Raw genomic sequence first — 20,199 nt, forward strand, 5'->3', positions numbered from 1 at the left:
CGGTTGAGGCCGTCCGCCGCTGTGCCTGGAGCTGGTGCGGCACGTTTGTGTTCTGGGTGGAAGCAGGTAGCGCTGAACGCCGTCCGTCGTCAGGTTTCTACGAACAGTTGTGCAGTGAAAAACTGGGATGGAAACCACGTATTCGATTCCTGGTGTGTTTCAACATCCACTCGTCCACGCGAACACAAAACATGGAGCTCCTGTTTCAAGACTCTAATCATTAAAGACCTTTTGAGAAAATTAATTGCTTAAACTTGCCATTTGTTGTTCCTCTCTGTGGTGAGTGTGTTTGCTGTATAATGAGCTGAAGGTCGTCTCTGGTTTTATTTTACATCAAGCGTTATGTGGATGCAGACGGTTAAATACAGCGCTGTCACTCAGCTCCAGGCGGTTTTACGAAAAAGGGGGTCTGAGCTTTGTGCGACGACGTGAATCCGTTTTTATGGTGAACGCAAAAACTCGACTGAGAAACGGGGATCTTGTGTTGTTGTTATTCGAGTGCGAGGCCCTTTATCTCATATGTAAAATGTCCAAATACGCCTCCTGACCTTGTTTCTGTCATTCCCATAACTGGAAAAGTAAATGAGATGTTTCTGTGTCAAGTTTTTACATTGAGCCTCGGTTCTGGTCCATTATGCTGAACGTCTGTTTGGTTTCAGTCGGTGCCGCGGACACATTCAGCCCCACACAGTGGCCTCAAAACAGCTGGGTCTTTCTGACTGACAGGAGCCAAGATGGCGCCTCACCAAGACGAAGAAGAGTCTGAGCAAAAGACGTTAGCAGAGACTGTCTGCTTTTACGTGGAGGATTTTGGAGAAGCCAGGTCTCTTCTTCAGAGCCTGAAAGAAAAGGATGGAAGAAATTCAAAAATGTTAATCTCATATCAATAAAAGCTTCAATTGCTTTTTTTTCTCGCAATACCTGAAGGACAAATATTGTTTTCTCTCTCTCATGAAATTCACAGAAAGAGCACGAGGAGAACTTTGGCTTCTCTTTCAGAGCAAAAAGAGCGAGAGATAAAAATACATTCTGGCTGGTTGCAGCTTTTCGAGAGGTTACCTAACGGCTGTGAGCAAGCGCACCATCTTGAGTATAACATCAAGAAGAACACACTGTAAAGACTGACTCATAAACAGATCTTTTTTTAAAAAGCCGTGAAATCCCAGGTTTTACTTATGTTTTGTTTTTGTGTGTGGTCAGCTATAAAAAAACTGACCCGACATCCACAACCAGCAGCCGAACACTGGGACCTCAACCACTGAGTCATGGTTTAAATGGTGAGTGGTTGCAGTAAAAATAGACGCAGCTCATCCTCTGAGCAACTATTAGCTCAACTGTTGATAAATGGTGGTAAAGAAAAACAAGATACAAGATGCGTAAGAGAGTTCAGACGTCTGTTTACAGAGCGACCCTCCGTGTTAGTCATTACCTTCACACAGTCAAAACTGACTGCACTGGATGGATGGAGGAGTAGTTATACAATAAAGGAATGAGTGTATGGATTACCAAGTGAGCACTGGCCCAGGGGCCCCAGAACCCCAGGGCCTCAAACGCCCCTGTCTTTTGGTTGGTTGGTTGGTTTGTCAGCAGGATTACACAGAAACTACTGAGTGGATTTCCACAAATCTGGTGGAAGGATGTGGTTGGACCAAAAAAAAAAACACATTGAAACTTTGGCATTGTCCTGAATACAGATACAAAACGTTTTTTTACACTACTGAGTGTGTGGAATTTGGTGCATTTTGATTGGATTGAAGGGAACAATTGGGCAAAGGCATGTCCTCTACTGAGTAATAATTATTACAAAAAGTATTTAAATAATACCTTTCGAAACACAGTAACAAGATGCTTTGAAGAACTAAAAGCATTAGAGCACAAATGTTACAGATGAGAAAAGAATAAAAACAAATAAAATAAAACATAAAATTATAACAATAGTTGGTAACATCAAAGCTAAATTAAAAGCAAAGTGCCATTTTAATCTTTAATGATTTATAAAAATTCTAAAGGTAGTGGAAAAATCTGTGTTTACTATCATAGATGACGAGGAACTTCACAAATATTCACTTAGAAGAAACAGGCACCAGTGAATTTAAAGCATTTCTATGTTAAGAATTACTTTAATGAGTAATTAAACGAAAATCAAGTGTCAAAACTTATGCCAATTCATTTTCTGTCAAGTGAATAACAAGTACTGGAGGGTTTCTGAGTGTGGAATCATTTAAGGGCCAAATAAAGCAGGGGACAATAGTGGCCGTGAAGGTATTAATGAGGGGAATGTGATGAGCTGACTGAAAACAATACGTTTCTTACTGCTGGGAACCTGTGAGTGTTATGTGTGATGCCACGGTTACCTGCAGCTTGTTCACCATCTCATCAAACAGTTTTCTGGCTTCAGGACTGTTGGGGTCCTCAAAGTAGTCTTCTATACCGATCTGCACCACGATGGACTTCAGGTTGCGGCAAACACCTACATGAGAGGACGGAGGATTTAGGTGTTTATCATGAATTAGTTTTTCTGCATCAGTGATATTTTATTTGTCTGTAGATGCACCTTAGTTTTTCAAAGTCTTGAAATGGGAACCTACACAGTTTTAGAGCCATTGCCTTAAACAGAATGCAAAATATTTCTTGGTACCGGATTTGAATAAAGGCCCTTTACAATCATAGAGGAAACAGTAACATGTGCCCTAAATCTCTCTCTATCTATCCATCCATCCATCCATCCGTCCATCTATCTATCTTCAACTCACTGTTGAAGTGGAGCAGGGCTTTCGGGGTGACCGGTGTGGACGTGAGCACCAGCATCTCCAGACCCTTCAGGCCTTCTCTGCAAACCTCTGCTGCCACCTCCTGGTTGATCTCACTCACATGGTCCAACTCCAGCACCTGCAGACGCATGCAGTTCCTCGCTGGTGGAGGAAATCCAGCACATTTGATATGGTGTTAATGCTACACTAATATTTTTACTGATAATAAATAGAATGTTTGGATACAAAACCTGGTGAAATTACTTTTTCAGCACATTTTAACAAAACTAGGATAACACTGATAACCGTGTTCATTTCAGTCACTGCAGTCACGATACAAAAATGACTCCATGCTTAATGACATGTTTTATAAGGAACAATTACCCAGTGAGGCCAAACCCTGAATGCCACATCCGGCCCCACCCACACCGAGAGCACGGAGGTGTGGCCAACATCTTCCGATGGTCTGCAGACATCGGTTACTGAAACGAGCCGGTTGTTGGCTGAAAGAGACAAGAAAGGAAATCTATATAGAGCGATTTAACTACCGTTTAGTTATCACAACACATATAGCATTTATTAAAGTTGTAGAGATACTTCTGTACATTACCATGGGTGTAGTGGTGCCACCTGTAGGGAGATGATGTCTCTACAACCTGCTCCGAGGGCCCAGATCACCTCTTGACCAACTGGGTCTGTGGCACTCCTGCAACACAATGGATACAATAACTCAGGTTTATTAATACAAATATGAAACCTGCTGTACTTTTATAGGAATTTATAGTTTTATTAAAGTAAGATAAGGCCGAGGAGTTGTGATGTACCTGTAGGTGACAGCCTGCAGAGCTCGGCAGTAGCAGCTGGCCAGCCACAGGGAGCGATCCGTCAGCAGGTTGGGGCAGTGGGAAATCTTCAGTATCAGCAGGTTGCTTCCTGTGGCCTTTAGCAGCGCCTCCAGACCCTCCTCCAGACAGCCACTTAGATGGAAGGTCAACGAGAAAAGACGGAGACGGAGACAGAGGAAGTACAGTAATTCTCCTGTCCTTCAGAACAGCACTTCTGCCACTTATGGTACAGAACAAAATGTTCCTGAAAAAGTTAGTGGCAATATGCTGCGTGCAAGAAGAACAATTTAAGAGCATCTTCAACCTATAGAAAACGCTTTCTCCCTCGCACAGGATTTAAAACTCTTTCCACTCACGTCAAACCTCGACTTGTTTTGTTTCAGGAGATGAAAACTGATATTTTACATGCTGATCATTATCAAAGGGCTCAAAAACATCTGGGAGCAATCGTATATTCTCCTCCTGTTGGCTTCCTCTCATCCACATCAATAGCAGTAAACTAAATATTAAGTACCTCCCATTGATTGCGTAATATTTTTAAAACCGTGTGCAGCTGTCTCTGCATGTGCGTCTCACCGTGTGCTTTTAAGGTAGTCCTCCTTGGTTTCCTTCTTGCCTCGCTGTCGCGGTTTCAGGTTTTGCAGGATGAGCGAGTGCGTCTGAGTGCACCACTGAGACACCGTGCTCAGAAACTACGAGAGAAACACGACAGGTGAAAACATTCAGAATACACAGCAAATATGCTCCTGCTCCTATAACCCTGCTGATTATTATTGACTGTGTTCACCTTGGAAGAAATGCGAGCGTTCTCCAGGAGCACTCTGGTCCACACGGCCGGGTGGCGAGCCACGAACTTCCAGTCCCGGCAGACCTCCGCAGCCCTCAGGAGGGTTTTCGTGTCCAGGTAGGTGAAGATGCAGAAGAGGGCCGCCCGCATCTTCAGGATCTCCGGACTGATCACTTCGTTGGATCTGGACGGGCTCTTTTCATAACGACACGGTTTGCCGTAGACTCCTTCTGACCGACCTGTGGCGAGAAATATCCAGGTCTTTGAATTCTATGAACACTTCAAAGGAGGAATACCTTAAATAAAAAGAAAACTGTGTTTTTTGATAATGGATTTGATCTAGATCTGCCCCACATTGCACAAACTCAATAATATCAGCCTCCTAAACATGCCAGGTTTTTAAAAAAAATCAGAAGCCATGAATTATTCTCTGTGAAATCAAGATAAATGTTGAATAACACCTAATGCCAAAATCTCTCAAAGTTAAACAAAGTGAAAACATTTTTTTCCTGCATCTGTCTCCTGATCTGCATCCACACCAAAATGTAAGTTTGGGGGAAATATGTCCAGTAGTTTTTGCATACTCCTGCAAAATAACAGAGAAACCAACAAATGCAGGCAATAACCCAACATGCTTGGAGGTAATAAAGACCACAACTGTCCTTATCATTTCATATTATTACAATTTCTCCATCATCACGTATAATATATAATCTTTATGATTATCATTGTGTAAAATGAGTGAATTCAGTGAATTAAACTCCCGGGAGAAATTAATTTTCCTTCTATTACTGTAGACGAGCTGATTTTCTGAAGCAGATTTCAAAACAAACTGAGGTAAATACGACTTAATGTGAACAGACATTCTGTCACATGGTGGCGCCAACCTTCAACAAGTCAACACACTACATGTTTTTTCCTTCTCTTTACTTACAGTATATTTATCGGTGTCTATCTATTGGCTGACACCACGTGTGCAGTGCAGGCTCAGCTTATCCCTCCCAGCAAGATTGCTCCTGGATGACTCATTTCATCTTTGGCCTTGGAAGGCGTCTGTTCAAAACCATCAGGGCTATGAACCATTGCTTACACTCTCACTCTTTCTCTGTCTCTCTCTCTCTCTCTCTCTCACACACACACACACACACACACACACACACACACACACCACCCACGCTCAAGACCGCAAAATGAACTAAAAAAGCCGAGTTGTGTGTTGCACGCTGAGGGAAAAGTGTGCAAGTAGCTACATACCATCTGATCAAACCTGGCAGGGACTCTCCCAATAAGGAGAGCTACGTCAGAGCGGAGGAACGCCAGTAAACATGTTGAGCGTTATGTGAGAAAAACGTTTGAGCTTAATGGGGCAGTCATACAAATTTGTCATAAGGCTCTGGCCCAGTTTCTCTCCTTCCCAGACTGCATCGCTCCACCTGCTATTCGGACCAAAGACGACAGCAGGCGGAGAAAAGTGGAGAGCAGCAGCAGCAGCAGCAGCAGCAGTGAGTTTAAGGATCTTGGCAGCGCAGGAAGTGAACAGAGAGATGTACAATCTGTGGTGGAGCTGTAGAAATGTGCCATTATGATTAGCGGTCGTTTTACATGGCTCATTACAGACCGCACAGAGGAGGAACTGGGACGATACAACAGACAAACGGCGTCGGACAATTACAAATATGTTCAATGTCTAAAAAAAAAAGAACCTCAGAGCAGAGAGTAAAGGAGTTACTGCAGTGTACGACTTAACTCATCAACTGCACTGACACAACATGCAGAGACTAAAGTAAATACACCTCAGGGAAAATGAGCCTTTTGATTAATGCCAATTATAATCGCTACAAGCAACCATATTAACAGAGTTTCTTAAATGATTACTAAATCATTTAACACAAAATCAAGAGCACAGCACAATTACATTAAGGTGTGTTTGCATAAAATAAACAGTATGCTGTCGTTAATAATAAAGAAATTAGGTTTATTTTTCAACTTTTTCACTCTGCGTCTGTAATTTTGTGCAAATTATACACAAAAAAAATTGAACTCACTGGAGCTTTAGCTTCTGGCTTTTTTGCATTCATTCTTCACCACAGAAACAGCTTCACAAATAATCATCATTCAATATCTTGATTGTTGCTGTGGCGTAAAGCTTTGGAAACATCATGTAATTGGATGATGTGTATCTTAGTGAGGACGCTTATTGGCCTAATGCATTCCCCAGCCCCTAACCCTAACCTTGACCATCCAAACTAAATGCCTAACCCTAACCCTTAGCCTGACCTTAAACACAACAAACATCCCGACCCTAAAACCATTTCTTAACCCTCAAACAGTCCATTGAAAAAGTGAGGACTGAATTATAAGTTATAAGTTATCTTACACAACCAAAATGAGTCTTTTTAAACAGTGTACAGCTTACGACACCGTCTATCTACCCTTTTTTTCCAGTTTTGAAAATGGAATTGGATTAGAAAAATTCTTTGGAAAATAAAATATTTGTAAGAGAGTTTTTGTTTTGTCGTTTCTCATGAAGTGTTTATATTGTCGTGTTTACACACTGCAGCAGACATGAGGCCGGCTCCCTCCAAGTTGACCATATATGCACATGTCTGATCCACCCTCAGTTTGAAGAAGGATCTGTGGAACTCAACCCGACCTAAATCCACAGCAGCTCGGAGTCTGCAGGGAAACACCACCAGACCTTTCATTCTGTGACTCCTGGCTCCCGAGTGTCTGAGCTGCAGCTCGGACGTTGCACCAGAGAGAGCGTGTGAGATGATGTGTGTGGATTTCTAACAAACACCAGCTCATCTGCTCTGAGTAGCTTCACAGAGAGGCCTCACCTATGTTAGGGCGGTATCCTGCCCTGCCGTGGTGGGGATAGGGCGCGGCGGACTGCTGTACCTCAGCCACGGCTCTCCTATCCTGCTCCCACATCTCCATCTCAGACTCGGTCGTCCGGGAGCCCACGTCCGACACGTCTCCCTCCTCGCCTTCGGTGCTGTTCCTGTAAGGTCGCCGCTGCCAGTTCTGGATCGCCTGTTTACGGAGACCCCAGTTCCTGGAGCCGCATCCAGGGGAGCGCTCGTAACCCTCACCCAGCCGACACTGCATGTGATAGTACTGAGCCTCGGGACAGTCCTCCATGGGATGCATCTCGACGCTGTCACTGTCATAACCACCCGATCCCTGCGACACGGACTTGATCCGCCCTGATGCTCTGCAGCAGAAGAGAGGAAGTGGAGCATGAGTGATGATTGAAAGATTGATTTCTTTTTGACAGGAGAGCACATGAGAAGTCTGTTACACATTAGAGCTGTAGAGATGAATTTTGGGAAACAGCACAAGTCTGGAGACTTACTATAACCATAACCATAGTTACCACCCTAACCCTTATCCTAACCTTAACCTAGGTTAGGTTAAGAGAGCGTGCACCAGAAAAGAAAACTGCCCTTCAACTGATGTTTTCATGTCTCTGTGACATATTCTACAAATATAGACATTGCAAATTTTTCGAAACGAGTACTTTTGCTCGTACGATGTCAAAACGATCATTTTCACTGTCTGTTTTGCTTTGAACTGCACAAGGCCCTCGGAGAGAATAGCTAAAAAACCAAATCTCTGGAGGTATAAATGTTACATAGTGATAATAGGCTTCATTTTTTATTTAAAATGTCATTTAAAATTTGAATATTAAAAATAATAAGGAATACAATTGAAATGGGATTAAAGTGGAAGATTGAAAAGCCCTTTTCGACATCAACGGTAAAGACATGATCAACATGAAAATAAATACTTTTTCACTCGAGGACATTGTGGGAGGCTGACAGTCGGTTCAGTAAACCACCGCCTCTGTTAAGTGCTGGTTTTTCCCAGTTGACAAAGATGGATTCTTTCACTCCTCTTTCAATCCATCAGTGTTCTCTGGCCAAAATACGAAAACATTACCATCTTCTGTCCCTTGTTGTTGAGATGTGAGTGAACTGCTGAGTCGCGGCCTGAGGAACTCTCCTCTGCTGTGTCATCTGTTTCTGTTGTTTTGTTTCTCCAGGTCGGAGCAAACCTTGTTGAATGTGACTGAATAAACCACATTGTTCTGTTTGTGTCTGACTCACTTTCTCACACCTCCTGTCTTTACGATAAATGTAAAGCTAAAGACAGTTTCCTGGAAACAGTCTGTCTCTGACTGAAGGTCATAAAATACACTTGAACACACATTTCAAGATCATTAATCCACTTATCAAAAACCACTGTGTAAAAACATTGTGGTTTAGGGTCTTGTGGGTAGTGACCTGCTGAGACTCACTGCAAAGAATGAATCTTTCACTTGAACCTCGGTAAAACCCCAATCTGCCATTTTACACTGTTTTCTTGTCGTCTTTGTTTTTCACAAATACAAATTTGTAATTAATTAGGGTTTTGAGGTTTCACTGTTTTCAGTAAAGACTTCTCTCTACACAGGGGTGTTGCTATTTAATTCGACTGAAACACTTCTAAGAGCAGGCGTTGCAGTACGACTGACACGGAACAGCAGCATCTCAGAGAATTTATAGTAGAACGAGGGCAGCTTTTGTACATATGTGCTGGGATAGGGCTTAAAATAACTTCAGAGCCGGCACAAGTAATGAACGGTTACAAATATCAGCCTCTGAAAAACTGGGACATTTTCCTTTTTCTCAGAACTCAAAATGAGAAGAGTCAAATTATCTGTTTAAATCGTTTTGGGAATAAAAGAGAAAGTGAGTCTGATCCTGCAGGTATAGCCCACCTCAACAATAACAAGTGAAGCACAGAAGATGAAGTATATACGTTTAGCCACAAATTAAACAGTAAAGTGCAGGCTAATGAGCCAATTCTTAAACATAATGACGATAATAATGTTTGGTCAGCATTAAATCAACATTAAGACAAAGGATACTGGGTGATTCCAATCATAACAAGCTTGTGATTACTGCAGCAACTGCTAATCAATCATTCCGGCGCGTAGCACAGTAGCATCAGAGAGAAAATAACAACAGAAATCAGTAGAAGAAACACACAGACTCTTGTATCGATTCTTAGTGTGCAAATCGATTTGTAAAAGACGTATTGTGTCTTTATGTAAGAAATAATAATAATAATAATAATAATAATAATAATAATAATAAAACTAGGGATCAATATAGAGATTTCAAAAAGTTAAAATATTTTGCTGCAAATTTGCCACAAGTACATTGGTGATTGTGGCTTCAATTCTTGATGAGATCAGAATCAATAAATGACTCAAGCTGTTGCACATGTGAGACGATAACCTTTACTACAGCGAGTCACAGGAATATCTTTACTGATGAAGATCTTTTTATAACATGAGACAGGAGGTTCCGAGGGATGTTGTTGGGCCACTGTTTGTGCGTGCGTGTGCGTGTGTCCATGATTCAAAGGGGAAGGCCTGACAGGTTTTGTGTGACATCACATTAGGAAACACGTTCACGTAGATACTGGGGATGACAGTTGTGTTAGTCAGGGTGTAATGGCAGCGCCATGTGTCTGAAACCTCCAGCAGAGACCAGGATATAAAAAGTCACACCTCATGTCCAATCTGCATCTCAGTGCTGTTACTCAGTGAGAGTCTTGGACTAAAAACATGATCTATTACATCACATATTAGTGTCCAACACTATGGTGCATATGAATATTAATGTTGAACGTCAGAGTGTGAAAACGGATTTAAGAGGAGGAGTCACATGATTCTTAATTTACATCTGTTACTGTGTGAATAAATTAGAGCGACAACAAACAGTCTCTTTATCTATTAAGCATTTGGTGGAAAATATGATAAAAATGTATTTAAATTTTCAGATGTAATCATTTAAAACGTGGTAAAGCAGCAAATCCTCACATTTGACGGTTCAGCAATTTGCTTAATAATCAACAAACGATTTGTTGATTATGAAAAATGTTGATGAATAATTTGTCGTTGATCAACTAATCCATTTATCTAAAACCTAAGTGCTGTCGATGCTGCAGAAACCTAATGTGCTGAAACGTACATGTACTATCTGCTGAGAAAGTGCTTGTGGAGATATCTACAATACAATGTCTTGATTTTGAAATTCCAATGACATTAAAATATAGGTCACACAGGTTGTAACTCTGGCAAATCCACTGGTTTCACAGTTTTTCTGCTGCTGGCGTGTTGGTCCACATTTACCCACACAGGACTGACAAGTGTTCCCCCAAAGAGCAGCAGCAGCCAGTGCTTTGGAAGGTGGTTACAAGCTCTGTGACAGTTTCACTGCAGCAGCTCGCTACAGGTAAAAAAGATGAAGTGCACCAAATACATCTGACAGGAAAAAGCCACAAAATCTCCAGCGGGACCAGGAAACAGTTTCTTTTCAAATAAACACATTTCACTGCTCCCTTATCAGCTGACCCTCAAAGAAGATGCCAACATGTGTATTACTATCTAAAGAATGGTAAATGGTAAATCCTTTGTATTTATAAAACGCTTCACATTCTTCGCACACATTCATAGAGTGCATCTATGGGCAGCACTTTTTTCTATAGGGGGCAATTCGGGTTCAATATCTTGCTCAAGGACACTTCGAGAATCTAACATGTATTCAAGTGTGAATGTGAGTGTGAATGGTTGTTTGCCTGTGTTTGTTTGGCCTTGTGATACACTGGTGACCTGTCAGTCTATCCTGCCTCTCGCCCAGTGTCAGCTGGGATTGGCTCCAGCCCCTGTGCGAACCTCAGAGGATAAGCTGTATAAATAATAGGTGGATGGATCTAAAGAACACTATGTGTAATAAGGCAGTTCGGAACAAGGGTAATCTTCTCTGTCCTTCCTGTTAGCGAGAGGACCAGTAAATGAGGATTTTCACTCGTCTCATTAAGCTTCTTATGGCACAGTGAGACTTGGGAGGGTTTACAATACAGTCTCGAGGGTTTCAAGGTCATGAAGGTGTGGATTGTCCATAAATGTGGAACGAGAGCAAGGTGCTGACTTACCCTGTGCTGGGGGACGAACGTCGGTCTGATACCTGGTACATGCCCCTTGTGCTTCCAGAGAGGCTGGAGTTTCTCTGCAGAGAAACAAAGGAGTTATTATTACAATGACTCAGTACTTTTAACTTCCTCACGTGTCCAAGGCTCTGGTATCATATACGCAGCGATATGGTTGTTGTGCCAAATGCAAGTATATTCCTAACCCCCTAAAGAATGATACATCAAGGTTGTCACTCATTTTTCTGTTTTCCCTGATGGAAATCTACAGTATATGAGAGTTTTGTTATGTTCAATGAGAGAAATTTGTATTTTAAAATATTCAATAATATAATGAAAGACAATAAACTCAAACTTAAGCACCGAAGCGTCTTAATACCATTATCAACCAGTTGTCTGTGTCTATCAAACAGACTGATTTATATCATTCTAATTGAAAGGGAATAAAAAAATCAAATAGCAAATTTAACAGTGTAATATTTTGTCATCAAATTATCATGGGGAGGTTTTCTACAAATATTTCAAACAGGATCTGACATCTCAGATGTTTTAATCAATATTGAAAAGAGCAACAGAGTTTGTTCACTGATTAGAGGTTTGGTGGTTTCATCTCACTTCAGTTTACAGATTTGAGCACAAACATGGCAGCTGATTAAAGCGTCACATTGATGTAGATGATGATGTAGATGGTGGTTAAACAAGACAAAGATGGTTAAGATCGTTTTAGTCTAATGAAATATGACCAGAGTGCATGAATTTGCTCAGCAGCTATAGACTGTATATACAGATGGATGCTAAAACACCTCCCTGTGTAGTGATGCCAAATCCTCTTGATCACCCCTAGTGGCTGGTTGCAGTATAGGTGATAAACCCTCCCCATGTTAGTGGATGGGCCAAAAAGAGGTGAAAGTACACGTTCAATAAATTCTCATTGAAGATTGTTTCTGACCTTTTTAGTTCTATCACACCGATGTTTGTTTAAAGTGCTAACTTTTACAGTTAGTTTAGATATTTGCTATAAAAACAGGGTGAAACCTCATGATTGACTGTTAAGATTGACTTGATTAGTTAAGCACGTGTATCAGCGAAACCTCGATATCGCAGGGGGGGGGGGGTGGGGGGGGGGGGGGGGGGGGTCATCAAAGTCATAAATGAAAAAAAGGTGTTCAGATATCTTGTTCTCAAATGAAATGTTGGATGGAAAAGACTTGCTGACCAACAAACACTCAACTCCAGCAACACATAATGAAGCTGCAGCCCTGAAAGCAGGTCCATATTTCTAAGTGTATTTAGTGGTGGATGTGTAATCTGACTCTCACTCGTTCTGTTTGCCTGAGAGCAAAACACTCCTTGTTCCTCTCACATGCTGAGTGTAGTGTTTGTACGTGTGTGCGTACACCCATGTGTATGTGTGAGGTGGTGCCAGGTGGGAGTATGTGCACCAGACTGGCAACATGTCACTGAGGGAAAATGTGCTCAAACTCTCTCTCTTCTCTCTCTCTATGTTCTACTCGCTCAGCTTGTTTCTGGCTTAGTGCCAGTGGAAAAGGACCGTGGAGGAAAGAGGCAAACACACGAACATTGGTTTTTCTGACCAGGCTGCAGTAAAAAGCAAAGGAGGGACACATCTCACACAATGGATGAAATAAGAAAAAACACATCAAATTTGGTCCAAAACTCAATTTTTCAATCTATTTCTCCTTCTTGCTCTCAGTCGCTGTCGGTCTTAAAATACCCCTGTGACTGTAAAACCTGTCTCTCGGGTGGTAAAGGGCGATCACCCTGCTGATGCCAGAGAAATGGAGAGCCAGGTTGTGAAGGTGTGTGGTTAGATGGGTCGACCACTGTCTGACTCCACACATGTACATGTTTATTACTCACAATCCAAGAACAGCACATGTAGAGACATGACAAGTCATCGACTGACTATAAATCCAAAGAGATCATGGCTATTATTGGCTGTTGATCATGGGCGGGTTGTTATGCTAGAAACCTGTAACTACTACCAATGTGTAGCTGAGGTAACATAATGTGGGTTTAGCTATAAGGCTAATTTGAATTTAAGGGCACTGTTGGGCCTTATGTGCTTTACTGAGTGACAGTCTAGTTATTGTTTACAACTAAAATGCTGTTAACCAATTCCATTCACAGGCTACTTATATGATTACAAAAAAAGCAGCACCTCCACTACTGACTGCTCTCTATAAGGTGAGTGAGACGAAGACGCAGATATACTGTATATCTTTGTGTCAGTGATACTGATCTGAAGAGACGAGGATCACTCACACCTAAGTGAAAATGAAGCAGAATTTCTCTCGGGCAGATCTGCACCACATTACATCTCATTTAAAATCATGCTGAAACCTTGAGCAAGAGCAAGTGCTGGTTTCCATGGCAGCACACATTTGTACAGTGTGGACCAGGTCACCTCTTCAAGAGGTGTTGAATAATTATTTCAATAAGTGACATTTATAAGAACAGTCTGTGCCTTTATTTTTATTTTTCTAAATCGTCGAGGCAAAGCAGAGAGATCTGATGTGTGATTTCTGAAGAAGGAGGGAGGCTTTTATACGAGTGCACGCTCTGGTCAGGATCTGCCACACAGTTTTCATATTTCTACTGTTTTGATGCTGAATGCTTAGTCTCCTATTCACCTTGCAAACACAAGTCCTCCACACATCCCCCAGTGGGTGAGCAGCCCTTGATTAAACAACAACAAGCTGCAGATACAGTATAAACGTTATGGTCTAATATATGTAGACATCCCTGCAGGCTCATCTTAGTGTACGCTCGGTCTGGAGCTGTAAGACTGCACAGAGCCAAGTGCATAAAGAAATGGATTTCAGAAATTAGTGTGAAAGACCCAAAAGGCAGAAATAGGACAAACACAGGAAGGTGCAGTAAAGAACATATAATGTGGAAAGAAATATTTAAAAAACTGTCTTACAGACGCTGCAGTTGGCAGACGGGCAACCAAACTGAAAACTTAAACTCAAAAACATGAGAAGCATGAGCAAACTCCGGGGAACAGAACTGAGGAGACGAAGTAGCAGCACAGAGACCGAACACACGAGGGAGACAGGGATGAATGGACACTGGTGAAACCCAGCAGGGCAGGACAGACGATCACAAGAGCAGGAAAACAGATAAAACCAGGAAGTAAAACATCCACCAGACACATAAGAGATGTCAAAATAAAACTGGAAATAATAAGAATCCAAAACCTGATGCTAAATTAAAAATCTCTCTGTTCTACCTCATCTACCAGCAGCAGGATTTTGATGGATGCTACAAAAATGGCAAAACAGCCAGAACACATGTATTGATGAGAACTCGCTCCCTCTGCTCCATCTCCCGATCGCTGCAGCGCAGACTCTGGCTCCTAAAGGCTGCTGCACACTAAAGGATAATCGGGCCGATTGATGACTCGGTTTGCAACTTCCAACAATCGCTGGGGTGTTCCCCGAATGGAGGTCAGTCATAAAATGTATTTATTTTAAAATCAGGACTTAATTCTTGTCATATTAGGACTTATTATCATAAAATTGGGACTTATTTCTGAATAAAATTACCTGGCGTCCATTGCCCTTCGAGGCCTGGAGGCTGCAGCGTCCCAGGCTCCCGTTCGGTGTTGTGCCGCAGCTGCTGATGATCTGCAGCTGCTTTTCGGCGCGGTCGGCGCGGTCCAGCAGCTCCTCGATGAACTGCTGCAGACGCACCTTGGCGTTGGCTTCCCGCGCCGCCGTCTCCTGGAGGAACTGGTCAATCTGGGCAACCTCCCTGCAGGCAGAGGTGGGGGGGGGGGGGGGTGGTGGTGATATTATTGCCACATTCTTCAACCGAAAAATGTACACCTCACATGTAGAGGGGCGTTGCTACAGGGTGGGCAAAGCAGACAATTACCTCAGGCCCTGATTATGTTCATCCACAGCACCAACAATTTTGTGAGAAGAGCTTTAAATTCTATGATCAGCTATGTACAGACAACTGCAACGTCAGCATGGTCAGAAACCCCCCCCCCCCCAACAAGCCTCCATGCCACAAGCTTTGGTATGGATTGAGGTTTGGCTTGAGGGAGGGTGGTGGTGGCTGTGCACTTAAACTTTACTATTATTAGGTCCCTTTTGCCTGAGGCCCCCAAAGTCCCTTGAAACGCTCCTGCACATATTGAGCAAATGGTCCTTATGTGACTTCAGGACTCTCGCTGTATTTTGTCAAAACCTCTCTCACATACACACCAGCTGCCGTCCTGCACTTTACACACATTGAGGGCTGGTGACTGAGATAAATACACAATCCAAACACACAGAGAGAGAGAGAGAGAGAGAGAGAGAGAGAGAGAGAGAGAGAGAGAGAGAGAGAGAGAGAGAGAGAGAACAGTGAAAGAGAGGGGGCGAGAGAGCAAAGAACTGGATGGTGAGAGAGCAGCTGGATATTTATACCGCAGGCAAAGGAGGGCTAAGTTCATCCTTCTAAGGGACAGTGTGCTACTCAGATACAGAGGCAAACAAACCAGGATGTCAGGAAACGTTAGGGTTTGTCTGCAGCCATCTTTCCCTGCAGCCATTCTGTTTGTGTCGTCTGAATAAACAGCGTGTTCATGATTATCCAGATCAATGTTCTGGCCATAAACGTTCCTGAATGTTCAGATGGAATTAGTCTGATCACATCAAGTCAATACATTTAAGCTTGGATTATGAATTGTAGAAGAAGTCGCTGATGTCCAGCACCAATGAGCAGCTTCTGTAATAATGGAAACTGGCCTCAACCTGGTGAAAGCTCAAATCAGTCAAACTGCTCCCACAGATAATGTTGTAGTTTACCTCAGTGACATCTGGTGCAGGGAGAAATAAACAGATGTTCAATGGGATGCAGATAAACTTTACCTGAGAGTTTGTCTTTAACATATGAAGAACACAACAGGAGATTGTTCGGGTCAGACACGTTCACGACAACATGAATGTGTCTGGAACAACTCAGGTGAAGGGCGGCGTCTTGGTAGAGCAGCAGGAGGCAGAACATGACGTATAAATTCAGCTGCGGACATCGCGTGCTTTCATTCCCAGCTCAAAGACAGCGGCCTCGGCCATTAACGCTAAACGCTCTCGAATCTCATCGTCTTTCAAAGTTAAAAACCGTGTTAGCGTCTTCCGTGTGGCTCCTCTTTTCCACCCTAAGGTTATTAATCCCCATCGAACCCTTATGACAAAGAAATGTAACTGAGATATTTTACAGCCAACTGATCAGTCAGGCTCTAATAACTAAACAAATATTCTAAATGTTGATGATTTATCTCTACAATTCTCCTAATAACATTACTTTTCACATCTAGACGCCTTTTCACGTTCATATCTTGTCTCCACCCAACACAAAGTCTCACATCCCTTCTCCTTTCCTTTATATTTTTCATGCCTAAGGTGGAATTGCCTCCACGTGGGACTCCTACAATTCCCAGAAGCTGCAGACGTCCTCGAGTCTTTTCTCTTTTTCTTTTGTGTGTCTATGTTTGTGTGCTAAAAAACGGCCTGAGCCTCCGCTGGCCGAACAATGCAGTCAGCAGAGATTAGCAAGGCGATCCAGTCGTCTGACCTTGACAAAGCCAAAGGAGCCTTTACAGGGTTCAGAGAGTCACTGCAGAGAGCGGAATGAAAATCTGTGTTCATCCAGTTTGAAATGATCATTTCTTCATTTTGTATTTCCAACATCTTCATGAAATAAGGTGCTTATACACAGCTTCTCGCACACGCATTTGTTTTCGACATGCTGTGTGAAGGAGGCTGATTGAGGGATGTTTTAATGCAACACCCACTGTAAAATACTTTACTTACGGCTGTTACACAATCCAGAATCATCTCAAAACGGTACCAGCGCTCAAAGTAAATGCTCTTGAAACGGGGACATTCTGCGATAAAAATAGTTTGGTGTCTGGCACAGTTAACTTTCCTCATCTTCAGGCAAAGATTACAAAAATACAACTCCGAAATGAACCCAGGTGAGTGTCGGGAGAAGCGGAAGCAGACGTGCCTTCATATCTGTGAGTAAATAATCAGTGTGTCAGTAAATGATATGACAATTAAGTGTCCATTAGGTCTCCTCTTCCCTTCTGGGATCAATCTTGTTCAGAGCTTCTCTCTTGGTAATTGCTCATAATGTGGTATAACATTATTTTTATCTACACTGGGCTCATTGAGTCATGTAAAAAGATTGAAACAGGCCCATTAAAGAAGACAGTCTCCACTGAGGTGACACTTCTCGTTGTGGAAATCTACAGAGAGAACCTAAAGAAAGTGTTTGTTTAAGATATCAAGATCTTCTGTGCATCTAATCCTCACCAGACAGTAAACTCTGCTCTCCTCTTCTGGAAAAGGACATTTCAACATCCATCTGACACTGACTGTCCTGACTGGAGATGAAGAACAGGAGGAGGGAGAGTAAAGCTTGTGTTATAACTCCTTATTGTCTCAGGCTGTTTTACATCATCAACAATCTAAAGGTGAAAGAGTGACAAAAATATGGATTCTGTTATTGAACTATTTCTATGGATGTAGTGTAAATATCTGCAGAAATGTGAACGTGTCGGATCAGTTTCAGTTTGTAACTGTGTAAATAATGAAAAGATCTATCTTTGAAGTAAAGTGCCACAACTGAAGCACTGGATCAGAGAGAAAAGGAGGCAGTGAATTATCTGTGAGCCAGAAGAGACTTGTTGAAAACAAACGTATGGTGGGAATTGATGAAAAAGGTAAACGAGTAACTTTTTTCCCCCAATATAAAAGTCAAATTTATTTTGGTTTAATATTTAGAGCTGCACCTAATGTGATGTATAATGAAGCAGCCTGAAGCAATGGTTGCTCATTATTCAAGTTAATAAACAGAGAACAGTGTGAATAGAGAGTAGTTCAGCCTTCAAACAGCTTCCTCGTGAGTCCTTGAAGGAGCAGTTGTTGAGCTTGGCTTGGATGTGCTCTTAATTAGACCATTTCCGTTTTGGCATTTAAATGTTCTCATATCCATAATTTGTCTTAATCTATTTTAAATCTAACTGTAGCAGGTTTCTGTTGTTACTGGAGACAGAGACACCCACATGTTGGAAGCAACACAGGAAACCCTTTACCTCCATTTCCTCCGTGACAGGAAGAAACACACAGATGAACCAGACGGCCTGGCCGTCTAACCACTGAACTGAAGTAACCTCATCCTGCATATGTGAAATTCCTCACGGAGAAGGAAGGGAATCAGGGAGATGAAATAAAATACATGGTGGAAGGTGGGCAGCAGGGAAGAGAAGAAAAAGAAAATCTCCCAAGAGATGTCGCAAAAATGGTTAGACAGGAAATAAAGGGGAGGAGAAAAGGAGAACTGGAGCTGATAAAAAAAAAAAAGAGAAGGCGAACAGCTACAAAGAGCGTGAGAGAAAAAACACTGCAGAGACTAAAGCAACAGACGGAAAAGAGAAATCTGCAGTCGTGTGAACGCAGATAGAATGGGAGGTTTGACAGAGGAGAGGAATGGGATGTGGCTGCTTCCTGTTGTCAATCCTAATTTCTCTCTCTCTCTCTCACACACACACACTCACACACACACACTTGGCTCTTGCAGCGTGTTTCACTCCAACACTTTAGAATTAAAGCCTCAAGGTGACAAACATGTCAGCGTGTTCACCCAGATGCTGCCGGAGAGGCAAACAGCCATCTTCTTCTGGCTGATGAACAGGTTGTTAAGTCTGAGGTGTGATTCAGGGGAAATGAACTGGCGGAGGTTCCCCCCTGGATCTATATCGTCCTCATCACAACAATTTATGTTCATGGGTATGAGGGGAAAACATCCAGCTACAAACATTATAATGCACACACTAAAGAAACTAAATGTAAACAATGCCCATCCACCTGAGGTCACATGCTTTTAACTATATGGCTGCCTGGTGGATCCTGAGTTCTTTTCAGTTGTGCTTATCCTCTGCTAAGATGCAATATGCACATGAACCGTAGGGGGAGCACGTGACCTCAGCTGTGGCCATGTTTCTTAATTACAAAAAGCAAACCAAGTTCTTTATGGTCTGAGTTTTGGGGTGTGCCCTCTAGTGGAACATGTGACCAATTACGCTCACGATGCATCAAGTTCAAAGGTGTGAATAAACAACAGGCATATCTTCGGACTAAGACGTCACTCGGATCTGTGCATCTGACTCGTACACGTGATCACCATGAGTAACTACCTTTAAGTAGAAATACCCTGCAGTATATATAGATATGACATACAGTATATCTATATACGTATACTGAATGATGTAATGTTTGTCCACAAAAGTCACTGACACGGGACAAGGGTTTATTTTTCTGCCGCTAATGGTTCTTATCAAAAGGTTTTACTTGTGTAATGAGTTGATGAAAAGAATTGATTGATGAAGACTGAATATTGTAAATAAATTGTTAAATATTGCCTACATGAAGTCAGGTTATACAGTTGAAGTGAAGCCATAAAAAAAATTCTTGATGTAAGAAAAGAGCTTTTATTTGTTTATCATAGTACTTGTTTATATTCTCTCAAGTTCAAGCTGACAATTATTGTTGTTAGAATATCAAAATATTTCTCTATCCTGACCTGAACTTTAGAAATGAAAAACTCTCGCTAAATTTAGTCCTGAAAGAAATGATCTAAACTGTAGTTTTTTCTATTAAACGAATGAAACTGGGCTTGGAAAAAACCTCAATAGAAATCTCATGCTGCCTGTGCACAGAGAAATAACGACTCGCTGAGCCATGTTTCATTTCCCTTCTACTTAACAGCCACAACAAAAAGACACGGCGCTGCAGCAGGCGTGATTCATACAGCT

General features: G+C 42.1%; 1 protein-coding gene across 4 annotated transcripts in view; it reads right to left on the bottom strand.

Moving 5' to 3' along the window:
• Positions 1 to 658: 658 nt before the first annotated feature.
• Positions 659 to 20,199, bottom strand: part of fbxo41 (F-box protein 41) — a 44,691-nt gene continuing 25,150 nt past the window's right edge. For all 4 annotated transcript variants that reach the window (XM_034583654.1, XM_034583680.1, XM_034583673.1 and 1 more), the window contains 11 exons: positions 14,939 to 15,146; positions 11,373 to 11,446; positions 7,223 to 7,599; positions 4,383 to 4,621; positions 4,172 to 4,287; positions 3,575 to 3,727; positions 3,361 to 3,456; positions 3,135 to 3,253; positions 2,754 to 2,912; positions 2,355 to 2,470; positions 659 to 839 (listed from right to left, as the gene is read on the bottom strand). In XM_034583654.1, coding sequence (XP_034439545.1) covers positions 777 to 839; positions 2,355 to 2,470; positions 2,754 to 2,912; positions 3,135 to 3,253; positions 3,361 to 3,456; positions 3,575 to 3,727; positions 4,172 to 4,287; positions 4,383 to 4,621; positions 7,223 to 7,599; positions 11,373 to 11,446; positions 14,939 to 15,146 — 1,720 coding nt within the window. In that variant the 3' untranslated portion in view covers positions 659 to 776. The remainder of the gene's footprint in view (positions 840 to 2,354; positions 2,471 to 2,753; positions 2,913 to 3,134; positions 3,254 to 3,360; positions 3,457 to 3,574; positions 3,728 to 4,171; positions 4,288 to 4,382; positions 4,622 to 7,222; positions 7,600 to 11,372; positions 11,447 to 14,938; positions 15,147 to 20,199) is intronic.

Source organism: Hippoglossus hippoglossus, chromosome 1 (genome assembly GCF_009819705.1).
Source record: "Hippoglossus hippoglossus isolate fHipHip1 chromosome 1, fHipHip1.pri, whole genome shotgun sequence".
In the NCBI taxonomy this organism is placed as follows: Eukaryota; Metazoa; Chordata; class Actinopteri; order Pleuronectiformes; family Pleuronectidae; genus Hippoglossus; species Hippoglossus hippoglossus.